This window comes from Myripristis murdjan, chromosome 13, assembly GCF_902150065.1.
Source record: "Myripristis murdjan chromosome 13, fMyrMur1.1, whole genome shotgun sequence".
In the NCBI taxonomy this organism is placed as follows: domain Eukaryota; kingdom Metazoa; phylum Chordata; class Actinopteri; order Holocentriformes; family Holocentridae; genus Myripristis; species Myripristis murdjan.
Genome location: NC_043992.1, coordinates 2,620,930 through 2,633,916, shown reverse-complemented (window position 1 = coordinate 2,633,916; position 12,987 = coordinate 2,620,930). Strand labels below are relative to the sequence as shown.

Sequence of the window (12,987 nt, the reverse complement as noted above, 5' to 3'; positions counted from 1 at the left end):
GAGGTGTGTGCAACTCAGACAGACTAGCAGTTAATTCTAATTCAAACAGAAGTAGTGCAGTATGAATATTCTGGTTTTTCCGGCAGTGTATTACTTACTCGGTGTCTTTGTTGTGCTCATGTTTCACTGACCCATCTGTAGCTCAGAGCAGCACCGACACACCTCTGGGCTCCTTGGCTTCTCATCACCACCAGTAAGTAGAATGCCTCTCACAGGGAAATTATATATCTTATTTACAAGGAAACGCGGAATTAACCCCTGCTTTTGACACTAACACTGGAGCTCGGAGATTTGCTCACAGATGAATAGGAACATAACAATAGCAAAATAAATAAATAAATAAAATAAATAAAATCACAGAACAATAATACCTTGATAAAAAGTCCAATATACGATATTCATTACTCTACAGAGAAAAAAACAAACAAAGAAACATCAGTTAACTTGCGTTGGAGCTGAAAACACTCCATCCTGAAGACAATATCCAGTGTAACCTGCTTCCCTACTTCAGTAAGGTATTGTTGCTGTTGTTGTCTGATTATCATGTTGATCATAAATCCACATTCACATAAACATGAGCAGAATCGTGTTTACGTAGATATCAGATACCTGTTGCTATACCTCCTCACAATTTTTGAAAGACAGATTCATTTAGCACAGAATGTGCAAAAGCTCCAATAGAGAGTCTGTATTGTTTCAGATCTGAAGTGGACTTTTATTTGCAATAAAAGCTATGTTTTGATTTCCTTTGCTTAAAAACACACAGATTGATCTTGTCAGAACAATTGCTTAGAATTACATGAAGAGCAGTGTGAGTACTCACCTCGATAGTTACATCATGTAAACTTTTCAACGGATATCCAGGCAGGTTTGGTGTGTCGGGATAAGGAAACTATTGTCCTGTCAGTAGTGTGAAACATGTTCTTTGTTCGGTGTGTCCCCTCTATTTAAAGTGGTTATTAATGCTGTTGTGTCTTAATAAATGAGTAAAAGTTCTACTAAATGAAATCATATCCATAGATTTTAAGGCTCTTTTGGGAATTGTACCATTACAAAAGAATAGGAGTGTATCACTACCAAAAACTGATGATACAATAACACCTCAATAAAAAGTCCATGGTATGATGTTTATTGTGATATTTAAAAAAAAAAAAAAAAGAGGAAGAAAAAAATGATGACTTGAGACATTTGATTTCCTTTTAAAGTGCTTTGGCTTTCCTTCTTTAATAAATCTATCTATCTATCTATCTATCTATCTATCTATCTATCTATCTATCTATCTATCTATCTATCTATCTATCTGTGTTTTTTAACCTGGCTACCACAACACAAAAGTAGACATTTTCATAGCCCCACTTATTATCATATCACATATCAAATAACAAAGGCAAAACTCTCTGAATGTCTAATCCTGTTTCTTTTCACAAAAGCAACAAAGCAACAGAGGCCATGCATACTCACTATCTCTCTCTCTCTGGTCATGATTTGATTTTATTTATCTTCTATTTAGCCAGGAAGGTCCCCTTGTGCTACAACAGCTCTTCCTCCAGTTAGTCCTGGTCAAGATGGCAGCACAGCTAGGTTCACATAAAAAACAATTTCACATGATAGAGCACATAAAGCAGTTCCTGGGGACATGAAAATCTGGGTTACATAAATAACCCAATTTTTCTTTTAACATGACCCAGGATTGTAGTCAATATAACCCAACTTATAGGTCATATTCAACCCAAAAGTTGAGTGGGCTAAAGCTTTCCACACAGTATCCTTACTAATTAAGCACTTCCACATTTATATGATTTTACTGCATGTTTCCACACAGTGTTACAGATGCTAACACACATATAACTATTTGATTCTGAATAGGCAATCACACACAAGTGCAGCATCAGCAGCTAATTCAATTATACGTTCAGGTGGAGCCAAGCCCTGACTACAACCCAAGCCCGAAGACACACATTACTCACGGTTTTACACTGTTAAATTATCAAGTTGTAAATTATTCAATAAATAAACAATAAATAGTCTGTATAAAATGTGCAAATATGCAATGTGCAAATATTCTGTGCAAACCAGTAATAAAGTGCAAATATTGCGACTAAAGTGCCAAGTGCCATTATTAAAGTGCATAGTTAAGTTGTCTGTTTAAAGTGCATTTTCTACCAACCATGTTGTGCAATATTTACAAGCAAAGCTATCAGTCACTAGTAATGAAATGCTCTTCGTTACACAAACTGTTCGTAAAGTATTCAATCAATCAATCAATAAGCAATCAATCAATCAAACCCAAGTCTCTGACCCAACAATGGGTTACTCTCAGAAAAAATAACCCAGAAATATTACCCAACTGGAAAAACGCACAAATTGGGTCAGAATAAAATCCTTATAACCCAAGAAATGGTTATGGCTCTGGAAAAATAACCCAGAAATGTAACCCAACACAAGTAACCCATGAACTGGGTTAAAGGAATAACCCAAGTGTTTTTAGAGTGTATTAACCCCTTCATGCCTAAAGCGCCAAAATCCCAGACAAAAAGGGATTTATGAGATTTCCTATAAAGTACTCAAATCAAATGTATCAAATTTACCTCCTCTACTCATAAAGGAGGTCATATACAATGTATTTTAATTACAAATGAATGAATATTAACCATTTGCCTTTTGATATTCTTTGAGCATGTTCAGATATTGACCCCTTTATGCCTGAAACGCCCTGGGAAATCATGATTTTGTTAGGTTCTAGGTGTGCTGTGTGTTAAAGACTGATTGACTGGCTAGCAGGAACTGAGGTATGTGTGCTTTTTATTTCATATGTAATTATATTCTTATTCTTCTTATTAAATTATTTTGTAACCATTTCGTCTAAAGAATAATGTACCTGGCGATTCCACATAATGTCATTAAAATACTCAAAAGTGCAAAGTACACAAATGCATCAAATTTGTTTTCTTCAGTGTTCATTCATACAGAAGCTCATGTGCAATGAACACTTCTGATGACAGCACCCTGTGTCGATTGTGGTGCTTTGGGCATGAAGGGGTTAACATCTGAAAACGCTCAAGGGATATGCCTGGACACCCTCCTGTATTTTGAGGAGGTACCTTGCATCTCTCCGCTGGCTCCCAGCTGCTGCTCATATCAAATATAGGGCCTTGACTCTCGCCTACAGAGCAGCAACCAAACCTGCTCCTGTCCACCTGGACTCCCTCTTCCAGGTTTATGCTCCCTCCCGCCCACTTTGCTCCACCATGGAGCTGTGCCAGGTGCCTCCAGCACAACAAGAATGTAAATCAGCAGCTAGACTCCTCTCCTCTGAGGTTACTCAGTGGTGGGATGAGCTACCAAACTCCATTCAACCTGCAGAGTCCCTCCCAGTCTTAGTCTTCTCTTACTCTCTCTCCCACGCAGCTCTTTAGGAAACACCTGCTCACCTGATGGACCGTGTAACTATAGATTTTTTAAAAAATTGCCTCCTCTATGCACTTTCTATACTCTATATATTCCCTCTTTGCACTGCCTTGTAGCTACTCTGTCCTTTGGACTAGAACTGGAGCTTTATGGCTCTTAATGTCATTGTTCTCTCCTGAATTGATCTTTGCTTGCTGGTGTACAAACATCTCATACATACGTCGCTTTGGATAAAAGCATCTGCCAAATTTACCTGTAAGGTACCCTTAATCTACAAGAATAAGCAGAGAAATTTTTTTTTTACCTGGCAAATGACTCTTACTTTTACTCTTGTTTGGTCTTTTAGGAGTGGGAGAAAGGGGGTGACATTTCATTGTGGTTCCTCGTGGTGCTTCCCTGTTCCTGGCTGACTCAGTTAAATCAGTTCTTCACCATGCTTCACAAGAAACGATTGACTTTCTGGCACACCTTTGCAGTCGTGGCTGTGCTGGCTTCCACAGGATATGTAATTCTTGTCACCGTAAACAGCTGGAATTCAGACCAGTGGGTAAGTAGTTATGTTTAGTTATATGTTATGAAGGAAAAAGAGACAAAAATGGAACATGCAGCAAGGGAAACACACTTCAGCTCTTACACCTTTTTGGATATTACTCGTGTCCCACTGTTCTCCAGGTGACATACAGTGATCCACCAGTGAAGGTCAGCTCCTCCCCCTTCACGCCCGTCCCTGGCTCCAGGACCCTCCTACTCAACGCTTTCCATGAACATCGTACGGCCAACCGCAGCGTACTTCTGCTCGCCATCGTGTGGCATGCAGAAAAAACATCCTACCACTGTCTCCTCTGTTGCCATGATGGGGAGCTGGTTACCATGGCAGTGGTACGGAACGTCCACCAAACCAACTTCTGGTTCCCTGCGGGCACCGGGGACTTCCTCTGTCAGGTGCCTGTGGGATGCCAGCCCAGGTATGCTGGAACAGTTGTTGGCATAGACCACCCCCATTCATTTTCAATATGATGTGGTGGTTTATGGCATTTCTGTGTTGCAGATTGGATCAGTCCATATTGTGTTTAGCATGTAGAGTGTTATAAAAATTATGCTGACAGTAGTTCTAAAATGATGTTTTGCATGTCTATTACAATGAAAATACACTATAGAAGAAGACAAAAAAATTACAACTTCAAAGGCTCATAGCAAACACATGAAAAATATAGGAAAACAAGCAAAGACAGGATCCTAATAGGATCCTAATAAAGCCTGCAAATGCCCTGAAATTGCAGGAGTATACATAAGGACAACATAGCAAATTCTTCTACATTTTTTGAGGAGTTGAGCTATATTGTACAATATTGAAATGACTGAGATCCTAAATAACTAATCTCACCAGGTTTGCAGGGCTGATTGCTGAAAATGTGAACACAGACAGCCTGGCTGTGCTGCCAATACTGAACCCAGTGGAGCGGTGGTCAGGCTTCCCTCTCAACTTCACTGTCTGCCTGTCCAACATGTTTAACCACTATGACAACGTGCTGCAGTTTGTCCAGGCTAGTGAACCTTTGATTGTATTTTCCATCCTACATAACTTTGCTAAAATCATGGAGTGATTTTATTTTACACAATTAATCCACCAGAGACCTCATCCGGAATCTCAGAAAGGGATGAATCATCATTCTACTAGTTGTTTCAAACTAACATTAGACAGTGGTAAATATCTTTTGTGAGACATAAAAGCTCTTACAAAATGTAGGAAACCAGTTTTAGTTTATTATTTTGAGAATGAAGCCTTTTTTCCCAAATAAAGTCTCACTAACCATTAATAACACCATGGTTTTTACTCAAAATATAGAGACTTTCAGCTTTTGGAAAATCAGGTTTGTATTGTGCTTAGATGTTGCACATTTTCTTGTCCCAGTATTCCCAGAACCCACCGGGATCTGTCACAGTATTACCAGAACACCACAGGTTGTGAGTGCTCCTGGCAGGAAAAATGATCAACTTAATCACTGACTTGCTAAAAATGAATGATTTGCTGGCATTTCAGTCAGCTGGTGCTCTATTAGAAAAAGGGCACTACATTATCGGGGAAACCAGGAGATGGTTTTTAGGCATGCGCCACTGCAAAGTCCTATAAGTGTAGCCCTTATTGAAAGGCTTGTCAGAATGCTCAAATGGTTTTACTGTAAAATGTAATGCCACCATGGCAAATAAAAACAATGTATGAATGTACTGAATTCACTCAAATATTGATAAAAATGAATCTAATTTTGTTTGTCTATCCTACCTATTCATGACCTGTAACTCTGTTGGTCTGTCCATTTGTCTGATTAGGCCATGGAGCTCTATCGCCTCCTAGGGGCCCAGAGGGTTGTCATCTACAAGAATAACTGCTCCTCAACCATGGAGAGGGTGCTGCATTACTATATCAACCAGGTAACTGCAAACCCCATGATAAAATGGCCACAATATTACTGCTTATTAAAAAGACTGTAAGTTAAAATATAAAAATTTTCATTAAAAATGTCTTTGTCATCATAAGGTGTCACAAACATCATAAAACTGTGAGAATCTGAAGTCCTCCCGCCTCCATTTGATTGACAGCCTTCAGCTGCACCTTTTAACATTCAGACTCAACAAGGGAAAACAATAGCTGTGAGCTTGTTCGAATAATATGCCAGTTTTGTGCTGTTCCTGGATAGAAATCCACCATTTTCCTCAGGATTATTTTCCCAAGCTAGCATTCTATCAGAGGAGGTTAAGGCTAGCAAAGTGCCTCAGTCTGACAGATGGAGCTGTACCTCTTTAGCTGCCAAGGCCTTTCTCACATCAACTCTGCTGCTGCAAGCCTCCAAATTTAGGGTGACCATATTTTCAAACCTCAAAACTGGAACCCTTAAGTATACCACACATTTATGGATGCGCACATATATCCAATTATGAATGTACCATAGGCATTCCCGTCGGGATGGAACCACTTTCCGTGTTGATGACCTAGTGTTCGATCGCCTATCAACCTCCTTGCTGCTCTTGATGCCTTCTCGGCATTGGATAGTTTTCTCTTTGCCTCGTATTGTAAATAGAATAGAATAGAATAATAAAGCATATGGGACTCAGTGTGCCCAGTTTTTGCACATAGCAATTTTTATTGGATGACAGATTTTTTTATTGGATGACAGATTAAAAAAACACATGAAAAATACAGACCATGCAGTTATAAAAGGAGGAGAGACCACGCTTCAGAATACATTCTTGTAAAGGGGCATTATGCAAAACTGAAATGAGGACCCTGTAGACTCACATAATTTGATGGTTGACTCCATGTGGTTGTCATTATGAGGCCAACTCACTGATATTATTCCCCCTCTTCTCCATACTTATTCCACATTTTTTGCCACTTGAGTCTAAATGTAAAAGCAAAGCAAAAGCAAAAAAGTATTTAAGTAAAAGTAAAAATACTGACTTTAAAAATACTCAAAAAAAAAAAAAAAAACACATAGAAAACGACTCAGTTACAGTAACATGAGTAAATGTAATTAGCTGCTTCCACCTCTGTTTAGTGCCATCTAGCAGTGTAAAATTACATACAGTGTGCCTTTACCTGCTGTGTGAACTGTTCTTGTGTAAACATACCCCAAGTTTAATCTTAAAATGAGCTGATAGTGCCTCACTGGTGACTTTTTGTCCCTCTTGACTCTCTGTCCTGATGGTCAGGTAGGTCTTGTGGAGGTGCTGCCCTGGCCAGTTGACGCCCACATCAAGGTGTCTTCCAGCTGGCTGATGTCTGAGTCTCCTGGTGACCTTCACTACTACGGCCAGATCCCTGCTCTCAATGACTGTGTCCACAGATACATGTACCAGACACAGTACCTGCTACTGCATGACCCTGATGAGGTCATACTGCCCACGGGTATGTCCAGTGTGTGTGTTTCTGCGTTTCACCCCCAAATCAAAGTTGTGATCAAGACCTAAATTCTGATACTAAATTTCTAATAAATTCTAATAAGCGTAACTGATCGGTTGACTGGGAGCACTGCTGTCCAGCACACACACACACACACACACACACACACACACACACACGCACACACACAATGGGAAATTGACTTGAATCTCACAGTGAATGGGCTCAGTGCTTCAACACAATAACACTTGGTGTCAGTCGAAACAGTCCATGCCATACCCTTGTTTACTTTTACATAGAAATTCACACCCTTGTTTAATTTGCTTGTTTCTGGTTTTCTGTTACATTCGTCTTGTCAGAAAAAGGGGAAGAACAGGATTTTGTTCCATCAGTCTGAGAACATTCTTTACTTGTATTATTTGGTTAGACTGCCCACATCCAAAAGCAGGTGTTGCTCGAAATTTAAAATAAACCAAAAATGAGCTCCAACAAATATTTTTCCATGTTTATGAATGTGTTTGGCTGCATTAATTTGAGTATATCAAGTAATCAAGTAAATATGTCAAGTAAAATTTTTTTCAGTGTATCCTACTTGTAATCACAACTAGGAGGTTGATGTGAACAGTTTTCCACAGTTGGTGGTTTGCATTTACTGAGCCTTGGATGAACGCAGCATCAGTGGTCTAATTGCTAATGAATCTGCACAATGTATCTACAGCCACTTCCAGGCAGTGGATCATTAGACTGTAGGAAGATCCCACTGCAGTGTGTGTTTCTTTGTTGGTCCTGTATGTGTGTGTGTGTGTGTGTGTGTGTGTGTCTGTGTTGGACAGCAGTATTCCTGGTGACTTGAAAGAATGAAATCTCTAATGACATTTGCAGCACAATCTAATCCAATCTAATCAATCAATCTTGAAGATTCTTTAAAATCTAAGGAATCTCTGTCTGTCTTTCGATTATCTTGGCAACTGGCACCAGTTGTCACACATGGCAAAAATTAAAAAAAAAAAAACAAGGCCCATGTTGAAAATAGCTGGAATTATCCTTTAAAGCTCCACTATAGAACTTTGCACATTGGCATCCTCACAAAGCAGTAAAAAGTAACTTAATTTTTTTGACTTTGACTGTTTCTACCACTACAATGGGACACTGACATGTCTTGTTTATTTGCTGTTGTTTACTTACTTGTTTCTGCTTTGCCAGTTGGGTTTTGGTTGTCATCTGGTTTTCACTGCTGACTTCACTGCATGACATGGCGTTCTCAGGTAATCAGACGTGGGCTGAGCTGGTGTCCACTCTGCAGAGTATACATGGCAGGGATGTCAACTTCTACTTTGAGAACAACGTCTTCCCTTTCGAAGAAAAAGAGGAAATCAGCAGGTCAGTCCAAAAAGGGACAAACAGATGGATAGATGGATGAACAATGAGAAACTATAATTTGAAGGTGTTCTTTAATCAAAAATACTAAAAAAAAAAAAAACTGCTACCTATTTTCTCTGTAGTTTGCCTGAAAGATTTTGCTTTGAAAGTACAAACAATTACATGAGTTGAACCTTAGGGATCCTCAGTCAGTGCAGCAAAATAACAATTAGAGTATTGAAGATTACACAACCAAAAAACACTGAGTAAAAGACCACGTTTAGGATGACTGTCTTGAAGGTAAATTTCAACAACCTGGTGGTAAAACAGAATACACAGACTTACATGCCAGAGTAGGGAACAGGAAACTTTCATGTGCGATGCAGTGAAACCTCCAGTACCACACTGGACAGCTGCATTTTTTAGTTCAAGTTTATTTAAAGCCCAGTGTCACAGTTTACAGTCTCAAAGGACTTTACATGCCCACAAGTTTAAAAGAAACAGGACGACACCCCCTGACTTTATCCTCACAGCGGCAAGAATTTTAACTGTGCATTTCTTTCTTTTTCTTTCCTTTTTCCTGTCATTTAGGTCAGCTGATGATTGATTCTTTGTCATGCCCCATAAAATGATCTTTCTAATTTCTGTTTAGTTACAACCTGCCTGAGTGGTCCCACATTCCAGGTGTCAACGTCCTGCTTCACCTGCTGCGTGAGCCGATCCCCAAACAGCACTTCACCACAGGGAAGATGATAGTTAACCCGCGCACTGTGGACGAGATGAGTGTTCACTCAGTTCACAAGCTGAGAAAGGGGACCGCCACAGTGAAGGTTGGTTGTCTGTTCTTTTGTTTCACGTCCAGATACTTCATCAAAATATTGTAACTTATCGGTTACTTTTTGATTACCTTTTGATTACTTTTCTAAGAAATGTTTTTAACAGGACATTAAAGCTGAATAGTCTTAAAAACATCAGTTTAAACCGGACAGTGTAAGCCTGGCTTACAGTACTCAACACTCACCGTTAAACCTTTGTTAAAGGTTCTTCAATAGAATTCAAATTGAGATCAGACCGTTTTGATTTTTAAACAAATCTCAGGTCTGTAGATCACAAACAACCCTTCTCGACATGGTTGGCTGGTCACAGGCCAGGCAGACTGGCTGCTCACCGTGAAGCGCTTTGATTTGACTGACAGACGAGAGGCGGAGCAAAGTCAAACAACAGAACCAATCAGAAACAACTTTAAGCTTTGAGAAACAAATTTGAGCAAGAACAAAAGAACAGAGCCTGTCTAGACGCAGAGACGTTCCTACCCTTGATGGTGTTGCACTCCAATTTTACCAAGAGGAATATATTATTATGCAACCCCTTTGTAATCGCCAACATTTTGATTAATAACTGTAATTTAATTAGATTTTTAATCTCAGTAACTGTAACTAATTGCAATTCTATTTATTTTGTAACTTAATTACATGAAACCAATTACTCCCCAACGCTGTAGCACTGAATGTTCATGTCTTTCATTTAGTCCATTTGTGCACACGTTTGAGAAAGAACTTCCTAATATTATGTATTATTATTATCAATCTATTGTAAGGGCACTGTGTGTGACTTTGACTCTTGCACTCATCACTATATTCAAAACGAAACATCTTTGGAGAGGGGAAATTCCTGAAATGTAAATGATTGCTTTGCATTATAGATCGGCCCAGAGTTAGGAAAGCTCCACCACATCCGCCGGCGGAAGAACACGTCACTGAAGAGGAGTGATCTGGTGAGGGATGAAGGGCTTCTGCGGTTTGCACCCCAATTGGTCAGAGAGGTGAACAGAGCCCTACGCAACATGAATCTGCTCCCAAACAAACTGTGAATCCACTGTTGTCTACCTGTTGTTCATTGTGATTAAAACAACAACAACAACAACTTTGGTCGAGTATTTATATGTAAATAGTTTTGCACTAAGGGATTTCAGGGGTGATGTACTGCTGCTCTGTTCAAAAGGACTAGAGCTTGTTTCATGAAGCAAGTTCACTGCTCTTGCTTTGGTCTTACTGTAAGATGCCATAAATTAACTCTACCAGGGAGCAAGTGTATAGATTAGATTTCTCTCTACTACTTTTCCCTGTACTCCACCTCAATGATAGTATCTCATGCATGTCCACCTCATTGGACATGCATGCACAGACGTAGAATAGCTTGTTTTTCTCAACAAGAACAAGCTATTATGATGAATAAACGTGTAACAGTTTATTCACAGCAAGTTTACAAGATGGTGTTGGGGTGAAAACGGGTGGTACATGGCAACAAAAATTGTTTACATGCACTGTTTGTTTACATTGCATCAGAATTAGTCAACATTATATTAGAAAATAATAAATGCGAGGAATGACACAGACTTTCACTATGTGTGCCTCTTTTGCCCTCAATTAAACAAAGCAAAGTTGCTGTGTAAATGTGTACCATGCAGTTTAAATGATCATCCACTGTCCTTTGTAACTATTCAGCCACAGATCTCTCAGTCTTTCTGATTTCACATTTAACTGTATTGTGTGTATGATGCTATTTGTTAAATGTCCATAAGAATATCTTAACTGATGATATCCTCAAATGACCCGTTTTTTTATGTAAGTATACATGATAAAATTAATAAAACACAAATTGACATTAAAGCACAAATGCTGTTGTCTTGTGATTTCTGGTCACTTAGAAAAAAAGTTCTCTGTAGCAGTAGGGAGTTGGTAGAACCTGCAAGTCAGCACAGTGTCATTGATGGAGAACGATAAACTTTCCCCTGTGACACACACCGAACATCATGTCATACGCCTAAAACCCCAAGGTGTGTTATGAGACGAGTTTTCTAATGAGAGAGATGTAAAACAGATTAATGGGGTTTACAGAGACTCATAATCACCAGAGCTGCTTATAGGGCCATAAAACATTATGAATAGACGATGCTGGGAAAGTTACTTTTCAAATGTAATGAGTTACAGATCACTAGTTATCCTGTTGAAAATGTAATAAGTCATGTAGCTATTTCATTTACTTCATCAAAGTAATGTTACTTATTTCATTCGATTACTTTTGATTTCCTTTCTAACAAATGTTGTAAACTGGAAAATGATGTCCTGGAAAGTGCAAAAAACAGTTTAAACTGGGCAGTATGATGGCTGGTTAATAACTGATATCGTCCATTCAGCGGTGAGATAATGGTCCGACTGGGTGATGGGTTCTGGCCCTGCTGGGTATTGTTCATGGATGTATAATATCCGTTTTATCATAGATGAGTGGGATAATTGACTGATATCATTGTCTCAGCAAACTGGTTCATAAATAAAAGCAAAGAAGTGTGATGTAATTTTTGCTGCTGTAGCTGTCATGATGTCATGTATCAGTAGGGTAAACAAACAGTATTTTCCTCTTTATTTGTGTATACTTACTATACAGAAAATTCATTTTGATATGCTAACTGAATTGGGCAATTATAATCATTTTGACATTTATTTATGCAAAATCATTTATTTCGTTTTCACCATGCGTCAGTAACATATTAACAATGAACAACAACAATATTAACAACTGGAACGAAACCAAGCCATTTCCTGAAAATCTATTACCAGTACATATGAATGATTATGTAATATTGACAATTAATTTATCATTTCAATAGAAAATGCAGTGTTTTGGCAGGTGAAAGAGTTGTGTTATGTGATAATGATGTAAGTATTTTCCAAAAACCATTTCCCTTACTTTCTTATAGTGTAGAGATATAGAGTGATGATTCGGCATTTTGAATAATTTTCCTTGTCTCACACACACACACACGCACACACGCACGCACACACACACACACACCAGCTATTAGATGCTGTCCTTTTGAATGAGTCCAGCCTCTCTGAGCACGGTGTTGACAGCCTGGATGAGGCGGGCACTGTATCCGAGCACTCGGCCATCAAAGATCAGTTTGTCTGGTGTCAGGCCGGTCTGCATTGGAGGCCTGGAAAAAAAAAAAAAAAAACAGGAATACAACAGTTCTGTACTGTCTAAAGACATGTAGTTACAGAAAACAGGCTTTTATGTTTGGCAGGGATTATCAGTCTAAGATGTCATTTATATGATGATAACAGATGGTGCTGGTACTTTTCACCAGGTTCTCTGTTGGCAATAATGTCATCCCAAAAACAAGCCAATCAGAACTGTGTCCTGCTGTTTTGTCACAATTGGTTGGGAGTGAGTGATGAAGGGGACAGGCCATTCAGTCCAGTAGGACATTTTTTGGGCTATTGGAGTTGAAATAACGAGCTGTTGGACTAATGGCATGGCAC

At 39.0% G+C, this 12,987-nt stretch overlaps 1 protein-coding gene across 1 annotated transcript; it reads left to right on the top strand.

The window, feature by feature from the left end:
• Nucleotides 1-492: 492 nt before the first annotated feature.
• On the top strand, nt 493-11,299 carry LOC115370696 (uncharacterized). The gene is made up of 9 exons (XM_030067833.1): nt 493-515; nt 3,755-3,955; nt 4,081-4,373; nt 4,796-4,952; nt 5,737-5,838; nt 7,117-7,312; nt 8,572-8,686; nt 9,318-9,495; nt 10,368-11,299. Exons 2-9 carry the CDS (start codon nt 3,842-3,844, stop codon nt 10,533-10,535), a joined length of 1,323 nt encoding a protein of 440 aa, XP_029923693.1. The 5' UTR covers nt 493-515; nt 3,755-3,841; the 3' UTR covers nt 10,536-11,299.
• Nucleotides 11,300-12,987: the final 1,688 nt, after the last annotated feature.